The sequence below is a fragment of the Dicentrarchus labrax genome, unplaced genomic scaffold, assembly GCF_905237075.1.
Source record: "Dicentrarchus labrax unplaced genomic scaffold, dlabrax2021, whole genome shotgun sequence".
Classification (NCBI taxonomy): Eukaryota; Metazoa; Chordata; class Actinopteri; family Moronidae; genus Dicentrarchus; species Dicentrarchus labrax.
This window is the reverse complement of record NW_026136714.1, coordinates 21,900,086-21,926,460: the sequence shown is the minus strand read 5'-3', so window position 1 is coordinate 21,926,460 and position 26,375 is coordinate 21,900,086. Positions and strand designations below refer to the sequence as shown.

Here is a 26,375-nt window from a genome sequence, read left to right as displayed (position 1 = left end):
AAATATATTTAATACATGGTTCTGTGTAGTAATCTTTTTTAATTAGAATGTTATTTCTAAGCTTTGTGTGTATATTCAGGCTTTGTGCAGCTGTTCCATGTATTCAGTGATTCCACAGTTGTTCCTGTCAGCAGGGGTGTAACTATCTAATCCAATTCTGATTCAATTTAAATTAAATGCATCATAAAATATCACATTCTGCTCATGATAGTTGATACAGTTCAATCTCCCAGCAGTTCTGAAACTCTGAAATGGAAACAGGCATTAACGTGTTTGAATCGAGGATAATTAAACATATCCAACATCAGACCAAGGTGTGAAATCATTTAGGGTATTTAAAGAGGGGGAGGTGGACAGCAGTGTAGGTTGGATTCAAGATATGAAAAGAAATTTTCAGCCATCATACTTTTAAAATCAGAAAACCTTGATGACAGCGTAGCGATCGGTGTGTTCAACCAATCAGGTGTAAGAAGGATTCATGTTGGTGTCTGAGCGAAAGAGAGAGCTGTCAATCATTGATCATCAGTCTTCCCTGCTCACCTTAGCAGACACTTTAACCAATTCAGCATGCGTGTAACTGAAATCATTATGAACGGCTGCATTACATTGAGGCCCATCATTAATTAATTAGCTGAAGCTGAGCTGTTCTTGCAGACATTTCCAGTGGAAATCAGAAGACATAACACTGTGTCCAGGCTTTGCAAGCACTCTCTTTCACAAAAATATATTCAAGTAGTCAGTCTTTTATAAACAAAATGTATTTTACATGTTTGGGGCATTTTGGGAGTCCTGCTTGTTTCTTTCTACAATCTGAATTATGTCGGTACTGATATCAGCATTATATTGTATTATTGTATTATATATAATATTCTTCCATATTGAAGGATATTAACACATAAAATATAAACTGAACTGCAGCGATGTGATATTGTGGCAACACAAACAGCTTTACAAAAATCCCTAATAAAACTACAAAAATTATAAATTAGACCAATATTTGAACAAAAGAACAAACAACTTTGACCTACTCACTCAAAGTCTTAATCTTGTTGTCTTATTCTTATTACTTATTCAATTTGACCGCAACTGTCAATACAAGTCCTCAAACAAAACAGATTGTTTGTCAGTACCTTCCGAGAGGGTTTGTTGGGTTTAGACAGCTAAAATTAGTTGGTGAAAATTGAAAGAGATTGTGGTCATAGTGGAAAGACACAAACATCGACTGTAAGTAGACAACAGAGTGAGAACAGCGGTCTCAGAGGTCAAAGTCAGACACTTTGTAGAACCCAACCATCTACCTAGGCCCTCTCCTTCACTATACGATCGAGTTATCATTGACATGACCACGAGAAGCTCTTGCCAGTAAAATGTTAGCATAAGTATTATTTTTTACATGTTTGAACAAAGGATTTACACCAGTATTTGTCTTCTTTACAATATATTATTTAATGTAATGTCCATTGGTAATATTATTAGTTACACCCAAGTGTTTTATATCACAGGAGGTTGTGAGAAAGGTCAGCGGGAAAAGTCAAATCGGTGGACAGTCTTCTCAGTATAAACACAATGTTTGTGTCCAAATGCTTTCTGAAAAGGCATTTTTCACATCTCAATGTACTTAAATGCAGTTTAATTTGAAGTGGCATGTCTATGATTAGAGTTTTGGTACTGATACAAAAAGCATCATCATCTATATCCTACTTTTTCTACATAAATTGAACTCAAATGTATCTGCTTTAAATATCAGTCTAAAATTAGCCAAATACATTTAGAAAAAGGAAACATCTGATCAAAGATAGGGAAATGGAGATGAAGACTCTGACACTGACTGACCAAGTTTTCAATGCCAAGTTTGGGTTCTATATAGCGTTTGATATCCGAAGAGTGCTATGGTTCATAACCACCCCTACAGGTGCAGGTAAGCATCCCACTGTCAATCTGAGGTTTTTTAGAAAGACAAAATGCAGGCGACTACCTTTAAATCTTTATATCTAAATGTCAAAATCCATCTGAGTTTTTATTGTTTTAAGCCTCTTGAGCTCCCCTACAGCCATCACAGGACTCTAAAACTCTTCAGTGAAGCCCAGATTACTGCTGACAGGGAATGAATTACAGTCACCACAGAGCTCAGGGTGAGTGTGTCTGTGTGTGTGCGAGTGTGTGTTTCACCGCCAAATGGGAATCCTTCAGATCAACAAATAAACAAAGCAGCCGGGGCAGGCCAGCGTTCCTCCTGTCAGCAGCATCTGCCAGCAGCAGGGAGGACGCTTTCGGTTTTTCCTGCCTCGTCTAAGCCTGCATCCACGAAGAAACACCCCCCCCCACCAAAAAAACTCCTTCTAGACATCCTCCATCTGTTTCTCTTTTTTTTTCTCTGTCTGTCAGACTCTTTCAGCCCGTGTCCTCTGCTGTCACGTCCAATTCCTACCTCTCTATCAAACATCTCTTTCCCCACTTCACCCTTCCACCCATCCCTCCATCTTCCTCCATCTTTGTCTCTCCTGCCGATGACTTGTTTTAACCCAGAAATGATTTCACAAGTGGCAACATCCCTGTTATACCCGTAAATGAGTGGGAAATGGACCCGAGAGTGGCTTGTTAACGCTCAGCAGACCAACCTGTCAACCTGCAGTATTTATGTCTTATTTGAAATTTTAAAAAAAGACTTTGGGCCCCGGCTCTTAACAGCTGATTCATTTTGACATCATGGGTATTTTCCCAAATGAAATGGGCAAACAAAGCCTTTGCAGATGCAACAAAACAGGAGGATTCACAGAGGAGGCTCATTCGTATTCCTTCACGTCATTGCTTTGAGTTGCCGCTGCACATTCAAATAGTTGTTTGTCCTTTAATCTCCAGCAAAAACAAGGAGTACTGGATTAAATGGTTCCGAAAAGAGGAGGAGGAAGAGGAGGAGGATGGAGATGGAGGACACACTGCTGCTACTGCTGCTGCCTCCCTCCTCCTCCTCCTCCTCCTCCTTCTCTCTTCATCTCCCCTCCAAAAGAAAAAAAAAAGACAATCTCTGTACATCAGCATGGTAAATATCAGCAGACAGACAGTGAGACTGGGAACAATGACACCAGCTGGGCAACAACAATAGGAAATAAATATCATGTGGCAGGCAGGCGGTCATCCCTCCCTCCAACCATCCATTTAAACATTCCTGCTGTGTGTCTGCTGCTGTACAGGCTTCTTTGTGGCCTTCACACCTGCATCTGACTGACTGTGTGTGCTCTGAATATCAAAAAATATTTCATGTCTCTCCTCTTCCTTTAATGTTTCCCACCTCTAAAGGCGCAATTCTTCCTCCTGGAACTGGTGACTAGGAGGATGAAGCAGCTGCCGGTGTGGGGTGATAGCTGCTGTGTTTGTTTGTATGTTGATGTGTTTTTATTATTGGCCTCCAGACAATAAAAGCTCCTTACCTTCTCGGCTCCTCTGTGTTTCTTGGCCGCCGGCGTGTCGTCATGCTGCCGCCTGACAACAATAGCGCCGCCGCCGCTTTTAACTCCACAATCCAGCGCGGTTTTACCGGCAGCGCTGCCGCCGTTACTCCCGCAATTATTGTTATTGTTTACGTTGTTCGTGTTGCTATTATCTCCCATGATCCTGGAGTCCGGCGCGGCGCAGTGGCAGTGTCCGGGGCCGTCGCGGCACAGATGATGCTCGGGCAGGGTGGACGACGGGAGGAAGACGGAAGGAGGAGGAGACGAGCCATCGCCGGGCTTCTCCTTCCTCGTCCGGACTGGAGGAGCAGGAGGAGCGGCGGCGTCCCTGTCCCTCTCCCTGTCTCTCTCCCTCTTCCAGCCCCGGATCACGTTTTTTCCCTTCCTCTCCTCCTTGCCTTTGGCGCAACTCGCAGAAGAGGCCGTGGTCACCTCGGAGACACCGTTGTTGTTGTTGCCGCTGCCGCTGCAGCCGTCCGCGTCTCTGCTGACCGCGGAAATCATCTCCAGACCGTCTCCACCGACGCTGCGTCCTTGAGCCTCCCGACGCTGCTGCTGCTGCTGCTGCTGCTGCCCGACGCACAACTCGCCGCCGCCGCGCACCGCGACGGCAGCCGCTGAGTGATCCGCCGCTGCCGCCTCCGGTTCCTCTCGTCCCTCCCGGCCGGCTCGGCTGCGTTTAAGCGCGGATCTCCTCGGCTCCGACCCGCCGCTGCCACCGCCGACAGGTCCCCGGGTCTGGAGCGAGGGCAGGGCCGCGTGTCTGTCGGCTGAGCCAGCGGCGCTGGAGGAGGAGGAAGAGGAGGAGGTGATGGAGATGGAGGAGGAGGAAGAGGTGGAGGAGGAGGAGGAGGAGGAGGAGGCGGTGTGGTTGGGTGACAGCTCCCTGCAGTCCGTCAGCAGCCCTCCATTCTCCCCAGCTCTCAGGAAACGGTTCATCTCCTCGTTTCCTTGTGTCCTTTGTCGATCTTCACAATAATCAGCATTCAAGTCATTGTCAGTCCGCCGCAGTGTGGCAGAGAGCACCGAGCTATAGGTGGACACATGCAGGTCTGTTATAGGCTGCTGGATCAGGCCTGCTCCATCACAAACTACAACACAGGCTGAATGACAGCTGTGGATTTCTGAAAGAGACAGAGGTGCTCGGTAGGTGTTATATAGCCTCATTTGTAATAAAAAAAAAAACACTCCAGGCTATAGCCATATTAAAAAAATAATGATGAAACACTAAAAATAAAGTTGAAAAAAAATCCCACTAGGCCTACATCCCAGAGACACTGCAAAATGTACACTTCCGTTTTCAGATAAGAAAACATAAAATAGGCTACTATAATATGCATTCTAGTCATCTTATTGTTTATGTTCTGTAATAATACTCTACAGAGGGATACAGTGAAGCCACAAATTTGATTTTGGAAGAAAGAAAATCTGATTCCTGTCAGAAGATGACACTGTTTGGCCACACGGGGGCGCTACAACGTTTGCTTTATTGTTTAAACATAAACTCAGGTGAAAGTGATCGGATATCCACGATATTTACTGTCCTAATGCACCTCAGCAGTGGCTATTTTCTGGAGCTTTAAAACTGCACTGATTGGTCACAGGGGGCGCTATAATATCTGTCTCTTTGCTGTTTCTAAAGGTCATTCAGCGAGGCCGGTTTAATTCAGTACTATTATAATGTGATCAGTGACGTCAGTATTTGTAATGATATTTTTGGTCAAACTATAATGTTCAGGAAATTATCCGGGATATTCTATTCTTTCTTATTTCACAACACACACATTTATGTATATTTTTACAAATATTTCTCATGTATGTTAATAAAACATCTTTGGCTTACTGCACAGTCACCAGTGGCGTGCACAGGGGGGTAGGGGGAGCGGTCGCCCCCCCCTGTGGCCCAATTGTTTAAAGTGCCCTCAAGTTCCCTCTTGGGAGCCGCCCCTGCCCTTCAAAAAGTCTGTGCACACCACTGGCAGTCACTACCCCACTACACTACAGACACTACAGAGTCACTTAATAAGCTACTCTTAAGTAGTCACTTAAACCAGATAAAACTGTATAATATTTATTTCTAATGATAATCAATATTACTGAAAGTTTATGTTCAGACGAAATAAAAAGGCCTTTAGGTGTCTGTCACACACTTGTCCAAAGACCAATTATTTACATTATTAAACATATATTTAAAAACACAGTATAATATAATATATATGGAATCGTCTGCTCTGATCTACAAGCTAAAAACCTTCTCTGTCAGATTAAAAAGCAGAATAAACAGCAATAAACTGACATGAATCCACAGATTATTGTCACTCAGTTTACTACTGTTGGTGCGATGAAGAAAGCCCTCCTGATGAGAAAATGGTGTTTTGCAAACCTGAACAGTCAACATAGACAAGCATTCTTTATCGGACTAGAGGACAAGTGGAATAAATACAGATAAATGACCGTTAAGAGTGACAGAATACATACACCAGGAGCCCACAGAGTGCATTAAGACATTTGATGACAGGATATTAAACTTTAATCCTCCTGGGGAAACTGGGTAAATTATAGAGACATTAAACATCACATAAAGTAAAGTATTTAGTTGTGTGTGGCTCTGAGCAGTGTTGTGAAGCAGAGTCAGTTCACTCTCTTTGTGAAGTGATTTATTTTGAAAGAATTAGATGCAGGAATTTATTGGAAGTTATTGGTTTTCAGAATAGCTCTTGACAGGATGGAAATTATGTCCTGTGTGTGTTTTTGAAAGCAGATACTGATATATCAGTGTCTGAGAGCCAGTATTTTGTGCCAATATAAACTCTTTTGGCTTGGATCTCATTTATTCTCTCTGCCAAAGGACACATTACTCTGTCATCAGGTCTCATCAGTATTTAATCTTTAAAGGTGCAACCTGTTAAACTCATACTCCAAACAAACCGGGGGCGGCATATCACCAGAGTAAAGTAAAGTACTACAGGGTTAGAGTAAAAATAAGCTAACATAAAATTAAATACAATTAAAATAAAGGCTAACATAAAATAAATCAAACAATTAACTAAATGCAACAAAATGCAAGCACTTACAGGTAACATAAGTAGAAAACAAGAAAACAAGTAAGTTTAACGTAGGTACAGTATATACATTATACAACAATACGCACCGTGCAGTTTAGCAGCATAAATTGAAATAAAATAAGTAAAAACTAAGTAAGTGATAAGAAGCGATTGGATAAAGTGGTAGCAGTGGTAAAAGTGATAAAATTGTAGCAGCATTTGTTATCAAATCAAATATTAAATTATTGGAAATGCCATTAGGAGCACTTGGGGGGCCAGAGAGACCTTTTGTTTTTCATAGATTATCTGTGTCATGTACTGCTGTCAGGATATAGTGAATGTTTAAGGAAATGTTTTAAACTAAAATTATTTTATATGGCACCTTTTTGAGCCCAAATGCGTACTACGTCGTGCAGGTACAGATGGATCAAACAGACCTAGGTGTTTGTCATTGAAAAGAATTGTCTTAATTGCAGCCAACTTTATATTTGCACACCTTGAAGCATAATTTAAGATAATGACATCAGGAACCAGTATCATGTGGAATCATCAAAAAACATGTCCTGGACCTGACTCTGTACTGGATGCACAAAGATGAAACTCAGCAAAAATCCTCCTTTAAACTGTAAAGAAATGTTTTGCAGTGAAAGTACAAAACACAGTCAGCATATCTATCTATCATTGACCAGAGTCACCGATAAGAGCTCTGGGGCTGGAAGAGAAGAGGGTTCAGCGATATGTCTACAATATATTGCACACCGTACAGCCAGTCACACACAGTAAGATAATGTTTATTTTTCGGGGGTCGAGGAGGTGTGTCATTTGTGACCACAAATCCGTCCTGCAGTATATATTGAGGGAAAAAATAGGAACAAAATAATCCAAAACAATGTAACAAGGACTGCTGAACTACCTGGGAGAATACGGCAGGGTTTATCCAAATCCAAATGTGTCACATGCCACAGTAAATTAGGGTGATACGCAGTTTATCAGTCAAAGTATCAGCCAGTGAGTCCGTCGCTGCAATGGAGAACTACAGCCCAGACGACTTGTTTCGATTTAAAAGGAAGAACACAATGTCCAAACCTTCCTGTGCTGGCTGCCACACAACTGGACATCATCTTCACCGGTGAGAAAACATTAACTTTTTGTTATAATAGTAATGTCCTTTTTCCCTAAAAAAAAAAAAAAAAAACCAAATAAAAATTTGGGGGGTTTTATAGGTGAAGCTGTTTTCTTTGGCTATGTCTCTCCATGCTGAATACCCACTTCTTGTGAGGTTTTTTTCTGGAAATTACATTTGTGAGATCGGTCTTACAATTGAGGACCAGACATTTATCTTGACTTTTGACTACGCATCAAAATCTGGCACCTACATTAGTCTGCAGAAACCAACCAATCACTTGAGGACCTTTATGAGACTTTACACAGCTTCCTTTAGAGACCCTAAAGGCTTTGTCCAACATTTTTCACATATGCATCAGAACAGAAAACCTGACACATCAGAGGGTTTGTTACACAGAACCATCTGAGAAAGTTGTTCATGGAAGCTGGCAGGTGTATGAACTGGATGATCTGTCTATCACCGCCTATCACAAGCTTCAGTTAATCAGATCATCAAACTATATGATGTATTCAAACTCTTGTCGAAGTCAGTAGGGAGGAGAGCGCAAAGATCTTTACCATGGAGAAAAGCCTTCAGAGCCGTTCTTTGCTCTTTTTTCAATAAAGATAGAACTGATGCTAGCAGCATTTACACTAATCTCTTCCACCATTGTTGTTTTCACTCTTGTCACACCAAACCACACACATAGCTGCCAGTAGTTCCTTATAGGATGCTGATCGAACAACACAAGCACATTAACTTGAAGCTGGCAAGATGGATTCTCGCGATATCACAATATATCCAGCTGCCTCGCATGATCCCCAACATCTGGAAACAGACTTTGATCTGTGGACTGGTGAGCAAATTTCTATCTGTCTACACTGGATCCTCTAAAGTTAATCAGCCCCAGAAGTGGCCTGTGAACCCAGTTTAACCTTCAGGAGTTTTCTGTTTGTTCATGCTGCCAAATACATTCATTACCAGGAGAAAGTGACTACCAGAATCTTTACCAGACAGAAACGTGTCCTGTCTTGCAGACAACATTTTTTTTAATTTCCCAATTCACACACACACACACACACACACACACACACACACACACACACACACACACACACATTCTCTGTTGACACCTGGTAATAATACATTTGCAATATTGTTAAACAGATTTGATAATGCAGTTCCATTTCCAACTTGGGGGACAGACAAAGGCTGAGACAAATATGTTGACGTTTAATGTTTTTAGCAGCAAATCCTGATCTGCAGTTTATTCAGTTTGTGTTTATGTTTCAAAGGGCATCTGGTCTTTGTTTACACAGCACAACATATGAGACTCAATCTGCAGCAGTGATTACTGTGTCACTGTATATCACTACATCGGAATATGAATCAATCCAAGCAACTAAAGTAAATTACTTTTCCTCAACTTTATTCCCAGAGCAGGTGGCATTAAATTGTCCAACTCCAACTGTTGCAGCATTCAATAGTATTTACTGGATTTCAAAGAAATATGTAATATAAACACCAACAGAGCAAAGAGGGATATTGAGTTCTACAGCAAGACATTCATTAGTATCCCAGTAAAAAAAAAGTACATAAGAAATAAGAGTATAAAGAACCTCATCAGCAAACGTGAGAAAAACAATGATTAAACAAAACTAGTATTGAACAAAATGACAGACCTCTGGAAAAGATTTGGCAAACAACTCAACACTGTTTGTATTTCAAAGTGCAGTGTGTGTGTGTGTGTGTGTGTGTTTGTTTGTGTGTGTGTGTGTGTGTGTGTGTGTGAGAGAGAGAGAGAGAGAAAGAGAGGGTGTTTGAAGAAAAGGGCTAAGGATTGTTCGTTCGTTGGTTTAGTTTAGACAAATAGTTCAACATTTTGAGTTGTCGCTGGTAAACACGGGTTTAGTGACCAAAAGACCTCAGGAAGCTGCCAACAGTCACTGTGTTCCTGACTGCTGTTCAACAAGATATAGTCTCCAGCACAGAAATCCCATAAAAACTATAAACTGTTGTTTTTACAATGAGTTGAAGATACAAAGCTTTAGTGGTTTTGTATTTTTACAAGTCAGTTGACCTGTGCCTCCAGTCTTTATGTAAACTAGAATAACATACTAGACATGAAATATCATGATTTACCTATTTGCAATTTACTGCATGCAGACCAGAAGAGTCTATGTTTACATTTTCCCAGGCAAAGTTTCGCACTGATTCTGTATGTCAGCCAGTTAAAAGGACGCAGGAGGAGAATTTCATTTTTGATTTTATATTTTGTGGTTATAAAAAAAAGGGACAGTGACAGAGCACGGGTGAAAACACAAGTCAACCTTTTTTTCGGGTGGAGGGAATTAAGACAGGTTTTACATTACCTCTTCACTATGCATTCTACAAACAGCTGTGTTTAAAAAAGAAAAATAGTATGTATCTACACATGCTTCCAAAAACAAATGCACACACTAGCCAGCTCAAGATTTGTACTATACAAGGCGGTGGAAACACAACTGCCTTTGTCCACAGGGGCTGCCAACATCGACACAAAATAAAAGTTCCCTGTAGCGTATTACCAAAATACTGAACTGTTCCTTTAAAGTTTGACTTGCAGGCCAGGAAAGCAGGTTACAAGCACAGACGTGTGATTGTGTATGTGTAAATATTTGTATTTTACTTTGTGTTTATGTGCCTGTTGAATGTGTGCAGTATGTGTGTAATAAATAAATAATAAATAAAGTAATACAATACAATACAATAACACTGAGTCAGGGAATGAAAGCTGAAATAGAGAGACAGAGAAAGAACGAGAGATTGACATATAAACACAGAGAGAAAAGCTTCATAACTAAACTTGTCATTGTGGCCCAGTGACCCACAGATGATATCAGTCAGCTCAGATTACACACGCACACTCACTCACACAAACACACACACACACACACACAGAAGCAGGATAATAGGCAGATCATATATCCTCATTCAGGCTGAATTTAAACAGGAACTAAACGTCTGCGGGGAAAATGTAACTTCTTCATATAGTCAACAGTTATTTAGATTCTTTGCAATGTATTTGTTTCACTTTGCTCCAGAGTGAATAATAGCGCCATACATTATGTGTACTGCTACGGCTCTTCAGATCATTGATAACGGATATTATTTTAATGGGTAGTGTGCACCCACAACCACCAGGAGGTATCTGCAAGCCTGCTGGAGCCCTTGCATACACCACTGGAATTCCACTCAATCAGGCCTGATAAAGTAGTACAGAAAGTGAGTAAATTATCAGAAACTGAGGTAACCACATAGTAGCAAGAAATGGGACGTGACCCAAGGCTGTATTACCAACCAGGCAAAGCAGGCAACTGTTTAGTGCCCCAGAACCAATAACTTCTTGACTAAAGGACAGTATCAACAATCAGCAACTGTGAAGCCCTGTCTTGTAGAGCGGCTGTTTCTCTCTTATCTCCAAAATAAAAGCGTGAAACTTGATGTATTACAATCTTACTGGAATAACCAATAAATAACTGCCAGATTTGTGTGTCAGAGTGGAGGCCTTCTCCCTGTAACACAAACTTCAGACACATCATATTAATGTCTTACCTATTGAAAACACAATCTCACAGTGTCCATGTGAAGAAAGCATGAATTCACTGGACTGTTATTGTAGTGACTGTAGTCAGTGTAAAGTGATATCACAGGTGTTTTTTCTACCTGACCCTCCTGTCCTGCATTGATACATCCAGTAAAAATTAAATAAATGACAAAACATATCAACAAAGGGGGACTGATCAGATTTCATTCTGTTTGTGCAGCCCTGGAAGTAAAAAAGAAAGAAGACATGTTCCCATGTAAACTGAGCCAGAAAGAGTCGCATGGGAAAACACCATGTTCCCACTGACACCAAATGCCTCAACTTTTTCTGTCTGCCAAGATTTTATGTAAATAAAAGTGTACAGCAACATAGAAGACAGCAAAAATGAAACTTTACTCTTCAGACAAAGCTGGGTAAAATGTCACTGATCAAAGGTTTAAATGCTCTCACGCACACACACACACACACACACACACACACACACACACACACACACACACACACACACACACACACACACACGCAACCCTGTCCTGCCGTCTGATTGGCTGTGACATGTGAGACGAGGAGGCCCAGCAGACACTCCCACAGGCAGGTGAAGGAACAGAGGCTCAGGCTGCAGGGTCAGTTCACCTCTCAGTTCTCACGGCAGCAGACAAACGGACAGGACAGCAGGACAGACGGGTGTTAGGTCGGTAGATACTGTTGAGCGTGATGACAGAACAGTGTGTGAACCAGCATACATCGCAGGAAGATGCCAGGAAGTGTAACAGAGGAACTGCAAAGCGTGAGGAAAGGGATTATCAGTGAGTGTGTGACTGCAAACAGGGTCAAAGAGAAGACATATACATTATGAAGCAATATACTGGAGACACTGGTATTAGTTGTAGTAGTAGAAGTAGTGTTTGCATGCTGGCATCAGTTGTAAAATGTATTCACGTAGTAGTTGTTATAGCAGTAGTTATACCTCTGTCAGTGCCTCTGTCATATATCATTGTAAACTGGATATATATTTCATTTTGGACCGTTGGTCATATCAAAGGTGTTTTTCTATCAATAATGAAAATAATTGTTGCAACTAGAGTCCGACCAGCTATTAGTTTAACCAAGATAATATTATTCTTGTCTTGTCTGTGTATACACTGTTAAAGTACAGATATGTCAAACATATATTTATGGTCATTTATAAACTATAGTCTAAACTAATGTCCATTACATAGTTGTAGTCGTAGTGTCCACCAGAGAGCACTTTACAAGTTCATTTTAAAGTTAGACTCCAGACATGTCACTAAGTTTAGGTAATAGAATGAATATCTGTCTGTTACTGGATTTTTGAACTCTCAAATATCTATATTAGTACCAGCCAATCCAGTGTGAGTCAGACTCTAATAAAGACCCTAATATTTATTTGCATTACTGTATGTCTTTATAAAGTTTCTCAACATTAAGATTATGTGGGGACATTTAATATGCAGTCAGGGTTCTCACAAATATTTGTAGATTTTTTAAAATTTAAATATAAAAAACAAAACAATGTTGGTTGATGTTGATGTAAAATGCCATGCTGTTAACAAGATTAAGTTGATTTCTTGTGACTTTGATTCTGTCTGATTTGCATTAAGTGGAGAATGTTTTCCTCCGTGTACGTAAATTGGTTCTTAATCTACTCTTTAGCTGCTCCTGTTGCTGCTAAATGAAGCATTTGTATAATTTTGTTATTTTCTTGCTCTCTGTAGTTCAGATGTAGAAAATGTGGAGGAGCGGCAGAGATATGAGAGGATGGTCAGCGAGTCTCTGCAGGCTGTTGATCCGGACCAACAGGAGCTCTCAGGCAGAAGGAAACCAGCATTAGTCAGGTAAACAACAGTTTTTTAATATAATTTTCTTAACTAAACAAGACAGTTCCCTTCTAAACACAAAGGGCTACTATCGTGGCTTTAAAACCCCTTACGTCTGGTGTGTTTACTGACTGTACTAACAGCACTCACTCATTCATACCAACTTTGTGGACGAATCCATACATTTTCAGTAAAATGCTACACGTACAGCATGTGAGCAAGTAACAATCAAACAAGAGTCGCATCTTAATGATCTGCTTATCCACTGTCGGATATATAGCGCTGCCTCATGCTTACGCTGGTCAATAATTAAGGCATCAAGTGAAAAACAAGTGTTAACATCCATCAGTAATGCAGCCTGAGAGAGAACAAAAAGTATTTTTCCTGGTCATTGTAACATTGTTTTCAGGAGTTGGTGGAAACCAAACAAGACCTATAAAGGGAATATTGGACTTAAACTAACCAGTTCATCATCTGTTTATTGCTGAATGTGTAAATATCTGTCAGCATGTGTTGATGTTTTTCCACCACCTAGTGGCCACAAATTGATTAATGCAGCTTTAAAAATCTTTAATGAGATTTAATCTCAGTTTTTGACCTGATTTTACTGCCGTTAACATATAAAGATCTCTGATGTGCTTTATGTTTTCATTGTTTTACGTTATATAATATCTATTACATTTCATTTATGTACTTTTACTTGATGACCTATAATACATAGTGTTATCAAATATATTTGAATTAGAGTACCAAGGGTCACAGGCAAGCAGACACGTAAGGTGTAACTGTTACTTTGATGTTGTATCAGATGTATAAGTTAATTCTTTTCTGTCTGTCCTGATTTTGTCTTCAGGTCAAAGACCTTCGACCACTCCCTGCTGACTCAGGTCCAGACAGACTCAAACCCCAAGATAGAGAGAAAGAAGTCTCACTACAGCCAGGTGAGCATTCATTAAGTAAACCCTGATACATATTTTATTACACCTATAAACATTACAGCGTTGTTTTTCCATCTGAGTAATATCAGATAACATTTCTGCTGCATGGTTGTTATTAAATATAACTTGTCTATCAACCCTTTACTTTAATTGATATGTGACTTATGATCATAATGCCATGACATATAAGCCTAAACCTAACAATGTCAGTGCAGAAAAATATCTAGGCATCCAAAACCTAGTATCTGCTGAGTCTAAGCTGTTTCTGCAACTCCTCAATTATAATTAATATTCACACTGGGCAGTTTACCAATGTGTTTATTTTCCCATGCATATGCAAGTATCATTAATGTCTATGTGAGCATGTTTCTAACTCTGTGTCTAACTCTGTGTGTGTGTGTGTGTGTGTGTGTGTGTGTGTGTGTGTGTGTGTGTGTGTGTGTGTGTGTGTTGTGTGTGTGTGTTGTGTTTCAGCTTTCAAAGAGCAACTGTCAGTACCATAAAATATTTAAGGAAATCAGCAAAGAGGAACAGCTCAGACAGAGTAAGTCTTTAATGATCACAACTATCCGCTCCACCTTAAATACTGAATGAGGGATTAGATAATAGTGGAACATTTGATACCTTAAACACTAGATAATGATTTAAAGGATAGGTTCACATTTGTCTGTCTGGCTATATGTAAATCATTTGGGTTCATGTAACCTTGTCTTTTTTTAAATCTTTTTTGATTGAAAAGGTCTATCTGATAGATCTGAATTGTTTTAATGTCAATACTGTATTCATCATTTCTATCTTTTTTTCCACTGAACTATGATGCTATTTACCTTTTTGTCAGGTTACACCTGTGCTCTGCAGAAAGACATCCTTTACCAGGGACGAATGTTTGTCTCTGACCACTGGATCTGCTTCCACTCCAAGGTGTTTGGCAAAGACACAAAGGTACTTTAACTGGGGCAGTTTACTCTTACCACAAAGAACTGTTATTTTGAGCGTCGTGAACATCGAGCTACAACATGGAAAAGTTTTCTGTCCCTAAGGTGCTTGGTACAGAGTCCTCATGTCAGCGTCTCAAACAGAGACATCACAGTGTTAAAGATTGTCTGTGTTTTCTGAAGGCTGAGTGTTATCACGTCTTTCTGGTGAATACAGTGAGGTGCCAACAGCTGCAGGTTTGATTTGATGTTGGCTTAAATTATTAACATTCAGCTGGAGTCACTTCACAGAAAAGCACAGATCAAAAGAAACATTCAGTTTTATCAAAACACACTTTGTATATTATCCAGCTGACACTTCAGAACAAGTAACAAAGAATAAGTTACTGATGTGCAGTAAGGAAAAGACATTTTTTTACGTCATTTTAGTAGCTTTACTTTACTATCAAGTCTTTTGAGTTCTAGCAATCTCTTTTATGAGAGCCAAGTTAACGCAGTTCAATCAGACAATGTATTTGTATCAACTCATGTCTCATGACTAAATACCTTGCTACATACTGAGTTTCTATTCAAGCAAAGCAAGGTCATCCTATTAAAGGTCAGCACTGCAAAGAGTCAGCAAAGTTTTGAGGTGGGGTGAGCAGCTGGTTGTTGAAGTATTTTCTCATTACAAAGCCTCCTGTACCCATACAACTCTATGGGCAACCTTGATGTGTCAAAGTTCACCAAAAGTTGAACCACAAGAACTACACATAAGTGTGTGTTTTCTTCACTTGAAATGTAGTTGGTTCTTGTAAATAGTGGTGTGGTCAGGCCTTTAATCATAATGAAGCATTTTATCCTAATACCAAGAGTTTTATTAGTCTACAATGCTACATGAAGAAGTGTTTCTCTGCTGAAACACTATTTGAATCATCTGATATGATTTATTTCACTGATGAGGTTTCAGAGTGTTTATAACAGTGTGACCACTGCTTCCCACAGGATGAGTGATACTGTCCCAACAGAGAGTAAACTAGTCCTTGCAGGGCTGAACTGTTCATCCTGCTGTTTGTCCATCTCAGATTGCCATCCCAGTGATATCCGTCACTCACATCAAGAAAACCAAAACTGCCATCCTGGTGCCAAATGCTCTGGTGATCGCAACCGCCAATGACAGGGTGAGAAATCAACATGATCTCATTGCTCACACATGGACACTTCACTCTGAAATGTTGTTGTGAATTCTTCCTTTAAGAACAAAAAAATTACCTGAGTTATTTGCCTTTGTTTTCTGACAGCTTTACCAGTCTTCAGAGCTGTTTTGTCCCATATAACAACACAGCAAACCTCCCAGGGCTTAACTGTTTTTCTGTGTCACAACCCCGGAAACAAAACTGTTGTGTTTTTTATTGCAGTATGTCTTCGTGTCCTTCCTGTCCAGAGACAACACCTACAAGATCTTGATGTCCGTCTGTCTCCATCTGGAGGTAAGACAGACCTCCCACATGTCCCTGTTAGAATGTCACAGGTAGAAAACCTATTAAATGCACATTTTAACTATTTTCATGGATTTGTTAATTTTAAAATAAAATTATTTTTGTTGTTTTATCAAACGCAAGCAAATAAACTCAGAGATACATGGCAATGATGTTTAAACTTGGTGCTTTTCTTATTACCTTTGTCTGTTTTTCTTTTTTTTTAATAGCAACACTAATTTAAATTGGGTGATTCAAAAGTGAAAATTAGTGGGAATTTGAGCATAGAAACTTATTATGTCTAATATGTACAGGAGAAGAGTCCATGCAGCAGCCCCGTCCCCTCCTCAGCTGAGAACAGCTTCAGAGGTCAGAGGTCACCTCTATCGCCTCGCTTTCCTCTGGTAGGTCAGACACATACTCACCAGAACCACTACTATGTGTAGTACTGATTATATATATAAGTGAGACATTCACTTTGTTGTGTTGCCTACATAACAAAAACAGCACTTTTACAACATCCTTCCTTATGAGTCTGAAACATTTTTTATCTTTTCTGCTACATCCCATTCAGCTTACACAAGGCTAAATGCATAAGGCATACCAATGACCTAAGACTCATGGGAGCTGTTGTTGTAAAATGCTAGCAAAACTGACTCATGCAGAAATGTATCTTGAAATGTGGACAGAAAGAAGCCACTGAGGGTAGGTGGCAGATGGGGCGGAGAATAATAGCATTCCAAAAACTAACTGCAAACTGTTCAGGTGTGCCATATTGTTATATTTTTGTGTATAGTTTTGTATATTAAGGGGCTTCTTGTTTTATATACAACCCAAAGCTGTTTTCAGGTGTCAGTTATCTCATCTCATCAAGAATACTAAAAATTGGATTTCAAGTGCTCAATAAAATAAGTGACTCACCAACTATGTAACATATTTTCTGCGTGCCTGTGAAGAGTTTTCCAGGTGATTTCAGCGATCTGGACGGAGCAGTGAGACAGCGGAGGCAGGAGTTGGAGGAAAGCAGCAGCTCTGACTCCCAGACCCCTGACTATGAGAAGATAGCAGGTACCACAACCAACCAACTATTTATCAGCAGTGTAGCAGTCATACACTACAAATGATGAACTCATTTGTAGTGGAGTAGCCTGTTTTCACAGTGTACCTAAGGAAAAGATCCACTGTTAAACAATAAGGAGGAAAAAGAAAAAGTTGACCATTGTGTCTTATTCCACGGTGGAGTTAATTTATCAGCTGCAACTTGTGGCTAGGAGGTTTTCCAGGGCCTATCTGAGTATGAAAGATAGATGGCAATTCCAAAAGAAAGCCTTTTTTTCAAGGACACTTCAGCAGAATAAAGGTCAAAGTCAGGCTGAGCCCTTTTAAGTTAAAAGTCTTTCGATTTCTTCCCCTGCTTCCTGACCTTTCAATGCTGCAGAGTTCCCTGTTCCTCCATTTCTGGATGTGTTGAAGAACACAGAAGGTGCAGCTCCTCCTGAACATCCAGACCATCAGCACAAAGCGAAGAACCAGCATCAAAAACAGCTGAGCCCAGACAACAAGCAGCATGACGCACACCACGCTGGTATGAATACTGTCCTGTCTGCAGTCAGTCTGCCACTCTCCACCTGCCTCTAACACAGAGACAATACTCTGAATTTGCAGGCTCCAGATGTTTTTATTACCCCATATGGTTTATTATTTTCAGATTATAAAGTTAATTTTCCTCCCTGTTGGGACTGTTGGTGCTGAATAAACAACCCATCAATAAAAAACATGTATGTCATTAACACATCTTGTTTTCTTTCTATTTCCAGGCTCTGAGCTGGTGATTGACAGCAGAACTCTGAAACCAGTTTCTCTCAACACTGTGCTGTTTGTCTACCTGTTTCTGTGAGTTTACAACCATTCATTCATACATTCATTCATTCATTCATTCAATTCTTCCTAAATTAATTTATTTATTAATTTATTTGATTCTTCCATTCAGTCATTCAGTCTCTTACTTCATCAGTCAGTTCATCATTTAATACCCATTCATTCATCCATTCATAAATATATTCATTCACCTATATTCATAATAAATTCAGTGATTCATCATGTATTTATTAATCTGTCATCCAACTGTGTATTCAATCTTCATTTATTGATTGAATTATTCATTAACAATGTTGCACATTAAGTCCTTGTTGATGAACTATTTCTATGTATTAATCTAATAATGCATTCATTAACATGCTCCCTCATTCATTTATTTACTTCATTAAGTTAATTAATTTTTCATCCACTGCATCTTTTCATCAGTTCAACAATCCTTCCTTCATTTAATTATGGTGTGTGTGTTTTCTTAGAGTGTGTTTCCTGGTCTTGTCTTCCTGTTACCTGGCCTTCAAGATCGTTTCCTTGGAGCAGAGACTGACGACGCTTGGCTCCGTCAGCGACTTCACCCACCAAGAGTGAGTTCACACTCAGCCTGGAAAACCTGGGAAAATGGAACTTGAAAAACTTCATACAAACTGATTTGGAAGAGATGGATAAATAATATTACTAATGGTTTCCTACTTGTTGAAACACCTTACCTGCCAGCCTTTAGACTGAAATAAGATTAACTTTATTAATCCCACACAGGAACAGTGCAAGGTTGAACAGGAACCCCTGCATTCAGATTAATAACCTTGAACATAAATGTATTACTTTATACATCAGTGACAGCTGAAGTCATGATATCACATCCTGTCTTACATCTGTCCCACTAGCTTCTCTCATTCAGCAGTTCTTTCATCAGGCTTTCTAAAAAAAAAATGTATTTGTTATTTCTGAGATCACAAATGTGAACAGGACTTTGAATGTGGTTTTATTATTTCAGGAAGAGAACCCAGAAGTTCCAATTTAACATAAGAAATAATAACAGAATAATAAATGAAAATAGTTATAAATCTAACATATAACAAAATATTGATATTCATACTCTGTTGACACTACAGCCATAGTAGAGAGAAGCAACAGGTTTGTTTTTGTTTATTTTTAAAGTGACTGAGATCTGATGTTTTAATCAGTGCAAAAAGCAGCATGGAGTCACATCTTTTTGGTTCTCACCTAAACCACAGTAACACATACAGTGCAGTATTACAGATTAAATTATATGATTTAGCTCTTTCTTTTATTCATTCTGGATGTTTACGGAAGCGTCTGAATCTTTTCTGAAGATATATAAGAACTCATGTCCTCCATTGTGTGTTTTCATAGAAATGACTTTCTGCGGGGGAGCGACGTGAACACAGATCTTTTCTCTGAACTACTGACCATCAACCTGATGAAGCTTGAGAAGGTCAGTCTGTCTATCTGTGTCTTCCAATCCCATAAATTCTTGTTAGTTTATGAGTAATTTTATGAAACATCAACAGTTGCCTGGGATGAAACACAGACTGCCATTCTTTAGAGAGCATTTTATTGCCAAACTTCCATACATACAACATAATGCAACACCATGTAAACAGCGCCCTCTGTATGTTGGCTGTGTCAATAGGCAGCATTAGTACTCTGTGAATAAGACTAAAATATCTTACACCATATCACAGAGGTGACAATACATCAGTTTCTCCTCAACTACCCAAGCATTCATTGTATGTAAATGTTGGTTGGTGCTCACTATAGTGCCACTGACTTCTCATTTGTCCAGGAAAAAAGATAAGTAGTCACTTGGTAACCTAGTGTTAAGGATGGTTTCCCCTCCACGGCATCCCTTTATCAACATGTGAAACCACACATTGTGTCAGAAACAGAAGAGGACAGCTTTAAGTTTCCAAAGAGCAAAGTGTAACCAGACACTTGTCACTGTTAATCAAACATTTATAGTCAGTCAAAGAGAAGCGTGGACGTCATCTGTAAGAAGAGCTTGTTTCTCATCCATAAGTCTGCACTTAATGTGTCTGAGCAACATTAACAGGCGGGCACCCGTTTCGTTACAAACAGCAGCCACATTTATGTTGAACATTGGGAAAATAAAGTGCAGTCTCATCAGCAAAAACACTAAAATTGTCAACTGTAATTGTCTAGTCCATTTCTAGATCTACTGTATCCTGTTGCAAATATTATATATTATAAAATGGTTCTTGATCAATTGGAAATGCAAAGATTTGTTTATGTAAAATGTTACCAAATGTGACTAAACTTACTTACCAGTCAGAAATCTACTTCAACCTGACAAACAAAGATATACAACATATTCCTTTATGCTAAGCTAGGTTATCTCCCAGCTCCAGTGCTGGGAGGCAAATAGCTCTAGAATGAGATTGGTATAAGTCTTCTCAGCTCACTCTTGGAAAGGAAGCATAAGTATATCGACCAAAACGCTGAATTAATTCTCTAGAAAAGAAAAGGTCAGCAGGCTAGCTAACAAGCTTACTTGCAGAGATATAGGCTAGTAGGGACAATCTGAACCAGAAAAACCTAGATAACCAGGATAGATGTACTGTAGTTTTTAGGAAATAACATGATCTCTTTCCTCCTTAGTGGACACTAAAAAGCTCTGCAAGCAGTGAAACATGATACAAGATTACAGGAGCTGTGACTCTGTGGAAATGTGACTAGTAGTAAATAGTCTTAGTAAACTGTAGTACATTAATGTGCATTTGAGCATCATGTCTTACAACAAAGAGTTAAACACAATGTCTGTTCTTCTAGGTGCAGAAGAACCTGCAGAGGCTGCTGGATGAAGCTGCGTGAATGTACTGGAAACCAGTATATTAAGATGAAAGCTGTATACAGTTCTGTAAATTCACTGTAAATATATAGTTTATTATAGTGGATGTTACAACCTGACAATACTGAGATGTAACTAACATAAAGGGCTTGGAAATTATGATACGCACAAGCACTTTAAATACTGTTTTCACTGCAGCTGTAACCACACCCAGCGGTGATGTCATTGTATACTGGCACACTACTGCAGTAAGACAAACATTTTTTAAGAAGCTTTTTTTGTTAAGTAGCTCTTGTAACTGCAATTACAGGCCAACCTGTGGTTCACGTTTCATCAGCTGATTAGAAATCAAACCTCCTGGTTAAATACAATAGTATTGTAATAGTGTTGCATTTGCTTGATGCAAATGTAACAGAAACAGTAGTATTTTAAAGGGTCTGACATTTCACGAGAATAGTTTTGGAAGGCAGTGATATTGCTTATTATATTTTTCTCTCTGTTGAACAAAATCTTTTTTCTCAGCTACTGTTGCTGTATTAACTTTTAATGAAGTGAAAGTTTGGATGTTTTTCGGCCAATTCACTCAGGCCTATGTTTACAGTACTGTGCAACTGACTAGATCAAGGCTGTGTTCTCAGCGGTGCATTTATCTTCTGACTTTTGCCTTGTTAGACTGATCCCATTGATGTTCTCTCAGCCGACTGAAATAGCAAACACAGAAATGTGTTTGCATGATGACATGTAGGACTGACAACCAGCTCTGGACTTCAGCTTTCATTGGCCTGGCTGGAGCTGCTTTTGTAGATACTTCACAACCCCTGACTGGGTTTATCTCATGCTACCTTAAAGCTGTCATTTTCTGATGTAAGCTAGAAATGCATAAAACCTACAGTGCAATGTAGCAGCTGCTGCCTCTGCCTTTATGGGGCCCAACAGCTCTTTTCCACTTCAGTGACCTGAGGCTTCTTGTTACATGGTGGCTTTAAACCTCCGATACTGTTAACACAGAACCTTTGGTTAAACTAACTGTATGTATTGATGCATCAGCTGAACAACTTGACATGCAGCCGTAACCGCGTGTGTAAACATCATTAAGCTTATTATGATTCATAACAGAGATTTACATAATAGACTGTTACAGGAATGACTGTGATCTGTCAATATAGGGAATTATACACAGAGGGTCTATACACAGATTTAATCATTTTATTTTCCTCTGTTGGGGAATGAAGTTCTATTTTGAAATAAAGTTTTATTTTGCTGTTATGTTTCTGCTTTTTCTTTTCTCTTACATATATTGTATTTGCCACATTCCCTGTTTAAGTGCTGTCAACCTTTCATTTTAAAAGTCTAACTGGAAGTTGCATATTTATTACTCAAGTTATTATTAACTTGACCACAGAGTGAGAACGTGTAGTACCGGGTTGTCAACATGACCCTGACACAAAAGCTGCATATGTTAGAGGTGACCCTTTCATTAAATCTGTGCATGCCCCTTCCTTATGGAACTCTTTAACTCTTTAACAACTCACATGCTCTTTTTTGCAGTACAGACAAATATGGGAAGAAATTCTTTGATCTGTTGCTATTTACTCACCTAAAAATCTTATTCTTCAGCCAATCACATCCAGGAGAATCTAAATTAGACCACTGTTAACCAACAGTTCACTGATTCATTCCCAAAGTCTCTTCTTGTAATCCTACCCACTACCCACCATGCACTGGGAGGTTTCTAGGGCGACCCTGACAGTCAACAAACATGGCTGCTGCTGCAGGGAGCTCTCACCAACATGAGTGAGTAATCTTCTGAATTTTATACTGAAGAATGAACTGCCAAGGTCAAAACCAAATTAATAATTCATTCAGATGTGATATGAAATGTTTTACTCCGTTGTTTTTATCTGTTGGTTGTTTTTCGCTCAAGTTAAAAAAATACCAAATTTTACCATTAACTAAATGTACAATTTGATTGTATTTGATTACTATAACACAGCAGTGAAATCTCAATTTCTGGTTTTGAGAAGCGCACACAATGAGGGGTAATGTGATCTTCCATCAGGAAAAATGAGCTACTCTTCTCCATCAGGGTCTGTCTGGAGCTTAGTTAGAAATCTCCAATACCTCCTTTTAAGGAGCAAATCTCAAAAATAAAAATGTTTGGAGAGTAAAGAATATGTTGGAAAAGAGGTGAGCTTAACCCATTTAATTTTAATGGACTGATAATATCACCTGTCATTACTATTTGTCGATCATTTCCCTCATTTTGCCGTGGTCCTCATTTCATCTTCTCAGTGCTGACGAAAAGCAACCTTAAAGTTCTGCACTGAAACTAATCTGAGCCTGAAATGACTTTAATAAAAAAAGAGATGATAAGAGATTTGTTGGACTCAGTGGTCCACAGTACCTGAGAAGTAAAGTAACTATCTTCTCAAATTCACTCCGAGGCGATCCTGCTCCCATATCCCAGTGTTCTCAGCACGACATCCCATGATCCCCAAACTGTATGTGATGCCATGGAAACAGGACATGAAGAACCAGAGGCTCCTCATGAAGGTAGATACCAGGGAAGGAAACAAACACATCTCATTGCAAACTCTTCAGTCAGAGTCACAGTGTGTGTGTGTGTGTGTGTGCGTGTGTGTGTGTGTGTGTGTGTGTGTGTGTGTGTGTGTGTGTGTGTCAGAACGCAGCTCTGGCAGGGATCCCTGTGGTTCCACTTGAGGAGTCTTTGTGTTTTTGTGGTCGGGAGCGTCTCTGCCACAATCAGGACTCCACACACCACTCCACCTCTTCATCCTCCTCTTCTTCTACTCCGCTCAGCCAGACAGGACTGACAGCTCATCACACCTCCCACTTCTCCAGGTAAAACACCTCTGCTGCATTCAGGCTGTGACGGGAATCAAGAAAAGTCAAGTTTGTATGCTTTAAACTAAAATGTTTGATGATTTGCTGAAGGCTGTGGGACATAACAAATGAGTCATAAATAAAATGAAATATTGGTCACTTCTCACTTGTGGAAGTGATAACATCACATCTTGTCATTCTGTTTCTCTGCAGGTACAACAGCTCTGTGGTGACGACCAGGCAGCTCTACCGAACCTGAAGACCCATCACATAAATTCTAATTAATCTGTCTGCTTGTGGTTCTCGTCACAGCTGTACATTTAATATAGTTTGGGTGGATACCAATACAGATACTAAAAGTGAGAAATTAGTCATTTAGTTCAGCAAGGAAAAGGTGGATTAGTCCCATTTGAATCCTTGTGCCCTCCTCAAATTTCCCTATGGCCACCTTTGTGGCAAAAATGTACACACACAAAAAACTGCTATTAAATCATCATACATCAAGGTTTTTTTCTGCTTTTTTTCATAAATCTCTTAAACAACTTCAAACTTGCTCAAAACTACCAAATATTAAATAATATTCAGGATTTCTGGAAATGAGCTGAACTAAACTTAACACACACACACACACACACACACACACACACACACACACACACACACACACACACACACACACACAAACTCTTGGGGTAGTCACATGGCTCCATAATATAACTGGCAAAAATACAAGAATTTCATTCATCAGCCTACAATAGGAAATGCTTGACTCTGGTGGAATAAAGTAAAAATGTCAAATATCACTATTTTTCTTCAAAATTAAATGCTGACATGGCAGGGAGATTAAAAAATGTGGTTTTAATGGAAGTCAATGAGGCATTTTTAGCCATGAAGGTGTCCAAAGGGAGTATCTGGCACTACATAAAAAATACTAATGCAATCAAATCAATTTTGTTGCTAATCTTTGACATATCCAAGACTCTAATCACCACCAAAGCTCCATCCCCCTACTATTTATTAGGAAAATAATTAATTTTTGTGTTTCTTTTTTTGGTAATAAATAATGAATAATTCAAATAATTAAACAGGTAATTAAAGGGTTAAAATCCTGAAAATGATTTAATGTCTGGTACTTTTGAGCAAGTTTGAAGTTGTTTAAGATATTTATGGGAAAAAAAGCAAAAATTCATGCCACAAGCTGTAACACAGCCAGAATGATCACCAAATAAATAGAAAAAAAAAAGTTGAGAAAAATGTAGAAAAATGCCAGAGGAACACATACGGCTTATATAAAAAGAAGAACCAGGCAGCAAAGTTATCCTGCTGGACACAACATGTCTTTTACTACACTGTAAAGTCCATTCTCAGTGGATGTGCGCTGGAGGCTTCAAGTTTCTACATCCAACTGTAAAAGTTGTACACTGCACCAGGATGAACTTCCAAACTATTTGTGATCCCTCAATTGATAGCCTTTCTGCACAGGGAAGATCAGACATCACACTGTAGGAACAAGAAGAAAAACACATTTTTGAGTGGAGGGGGACTTTATAATGACACACTGTGAGGCCACAAAGAGATAAATGTACAGATACACTTTCTTAAGAATTTTGAGAGAGAAAAAAACTAATACAGGAAAGGAGTATAAAAGCTTGAATACTAATAATTTGCTGCTGAAAATACTGGTTTCTGATTTGTTGGAAAGTCTTTTCAAATTATTTATGCAGGTTTCAGAGTCCCTGCATGTCCCTTTTCTTCTTGCATATCTGTGTTTACCTCACGCCTTCATTCACCTGTATAAATGTATAAATATAATGCAGTGCAAGCTGAGTGACATTCCCATGTTACTACCTTAGTTCATTATTTTTATCCATTTATTTTTGCTTATATATAACCTATTTCTATGTCCTATGTCTACATGTCCATTTGATTACACTCACAGTCTGTTCCTGCAGTTCTTATGTTCACCACAGGGAGTCAGTGTTTGTAAATGTAACTTACAGATGTAGCTTCACCACCACAGAGCACCTGGTGGGTCAGAGTATTAGGTCTTAAATATATCACTTCAGATTCAGTTTTAATATTCTCTAAAGTCAGGATTATTTTAACAATCTGATGGACAACATGGCCCCAAGAGCTGCCTCAGCGTTTCCTTAATCTTATTGGAACAACTTGCTGTTGCCAGGTGAAGTTTATCATTTTAAAATCAGTTTATGTGTTTTAAAATGTTTGTTTCATATAAAGTGTAGGCCCGAAGTGTCCCATGAGAAAATAATGAGGACAAATGATTAGGGTAAAACTGTGAAAGTTTATGATTACTAAAGAGACACGCTCAGGACTCCATTTTATACTTTATTATAACACTGTCAAATTAAGAAGCCTCTGACTCACAAAATTTAATCTTTAAGTTGAATAAAGTTAAACTGGTTCCATTCTGTCCTTGTATTTATTGTCCAGTGTTTGGCTTCAGCATCAAGCAC

The 26,375-nt window shown here is 39.2% G+C and overlaps 3 protein-coding genes across 6 annotated transcripts in view; 2 read left to right on the top strand and 1 right to left on the bottom strand.

The window, feature by feature from the left end:
* Window positions 1-4,434, bottom strand: part of znf608 (zinc finger protein 608) — a 52,962-nt gene extending 48,528 nt beyond the window's left edge. The window contains exon 1 of the mRNA XM_051421899.1: window positions 3,429-4,434. Coding sequence (XP_051277859.1) covers window positions 3,429-4,388 — 960 coding nt within the window. The 5' untranslated portion in view covers window positions 4,389-4,434. The remainder of the gene's footprint in view (window positions 1-3,428) is intronic.
* Window positions 4,435-7,169: 2,735 nt separating this feature from the next.
* On the top strand, window positions 7,170-22,320 carry LOC127375723 (GRAM domain-containing protein 2B). 3 transcript variants are annotated; one of them, XM_051421900.1, is made up of 14 exons: window positions 7,170-7,622; window positions 12,921-13,040; window positions 13,876-13,963; window positions 14,435-14,504; window positions 14,799-14,902; window positions 15,960-16,055; window positions 16,293-16,364; window positions 16,667-16,756; window positions 17,309-17,420; window positions 17,791-17,937; window positions 18,170-18,245; window positions 18,704-18,808; window positions 19,599-19,680; window positions 21,036-22,320. In XM_051421900.1, the coding sequence occupies exons 1-14, from the start codon at window positions 7,519-7,521 to the stop codon at window positions 21,075-21,077; spliced, it is 1,308 nt and encodes a 435-aa protein (XP_051277860.1). In that variant the 5' UTR covers window positions 7,170-7,518; the 3' UTR covers window positions 21,078-22,320. The 3 variants fall into 3 exon arrangements, with proteins under 3 accessions (XP_051277860.1, XP_051277861.1, XP_051277862.1); XM_051421901.1 differs by lacking the exon at window positions 7,170-7,622 and adding an exon at window positions 11,747-11,990; XM_051421902.1 differs by lacking the exon at window positions 7,170-7,622 and adding an exon at window positions 11,749-11,875.
* A 432-nt stretch (window positions 22,321-22,752) lies between these two features.
* On the top strand, window positions 22,753-26,330 carry LOC127375724 (testis-expressed protein 43-like). 2 transcript variants are annotated; one of them, XM_051421903.1, is made up of 4 exons: window positions 22,753-22,848; window positions 23,499-23,607; window positions 23,738-23,916; window positions 24,112-26,330. In XM_051421903.1, the coding sequence occupies exons 1-4, from the start codon at window positions 22,814-22,816 to the stop codon at window positions 24,155-24,157; spliced, it is 369 nt and encodes a 122-aa protein (XP_051277863.1). In that variant the 5' UTR covers window positions 22,753-22,813; the 3' UTR covers window positions 24,158-26,330. The 2 variants fall into 2 exon arrangements, with proteins under 2 accessions (XP_051277863.1, XP_051277864.1); XM_051421904.1 differs by having other exon boundaries at window positions 22,776-22,848; window positions 23,522-23,607.
* Window positions 26,331-26,375: the final 45 nt, after the last annotated feature.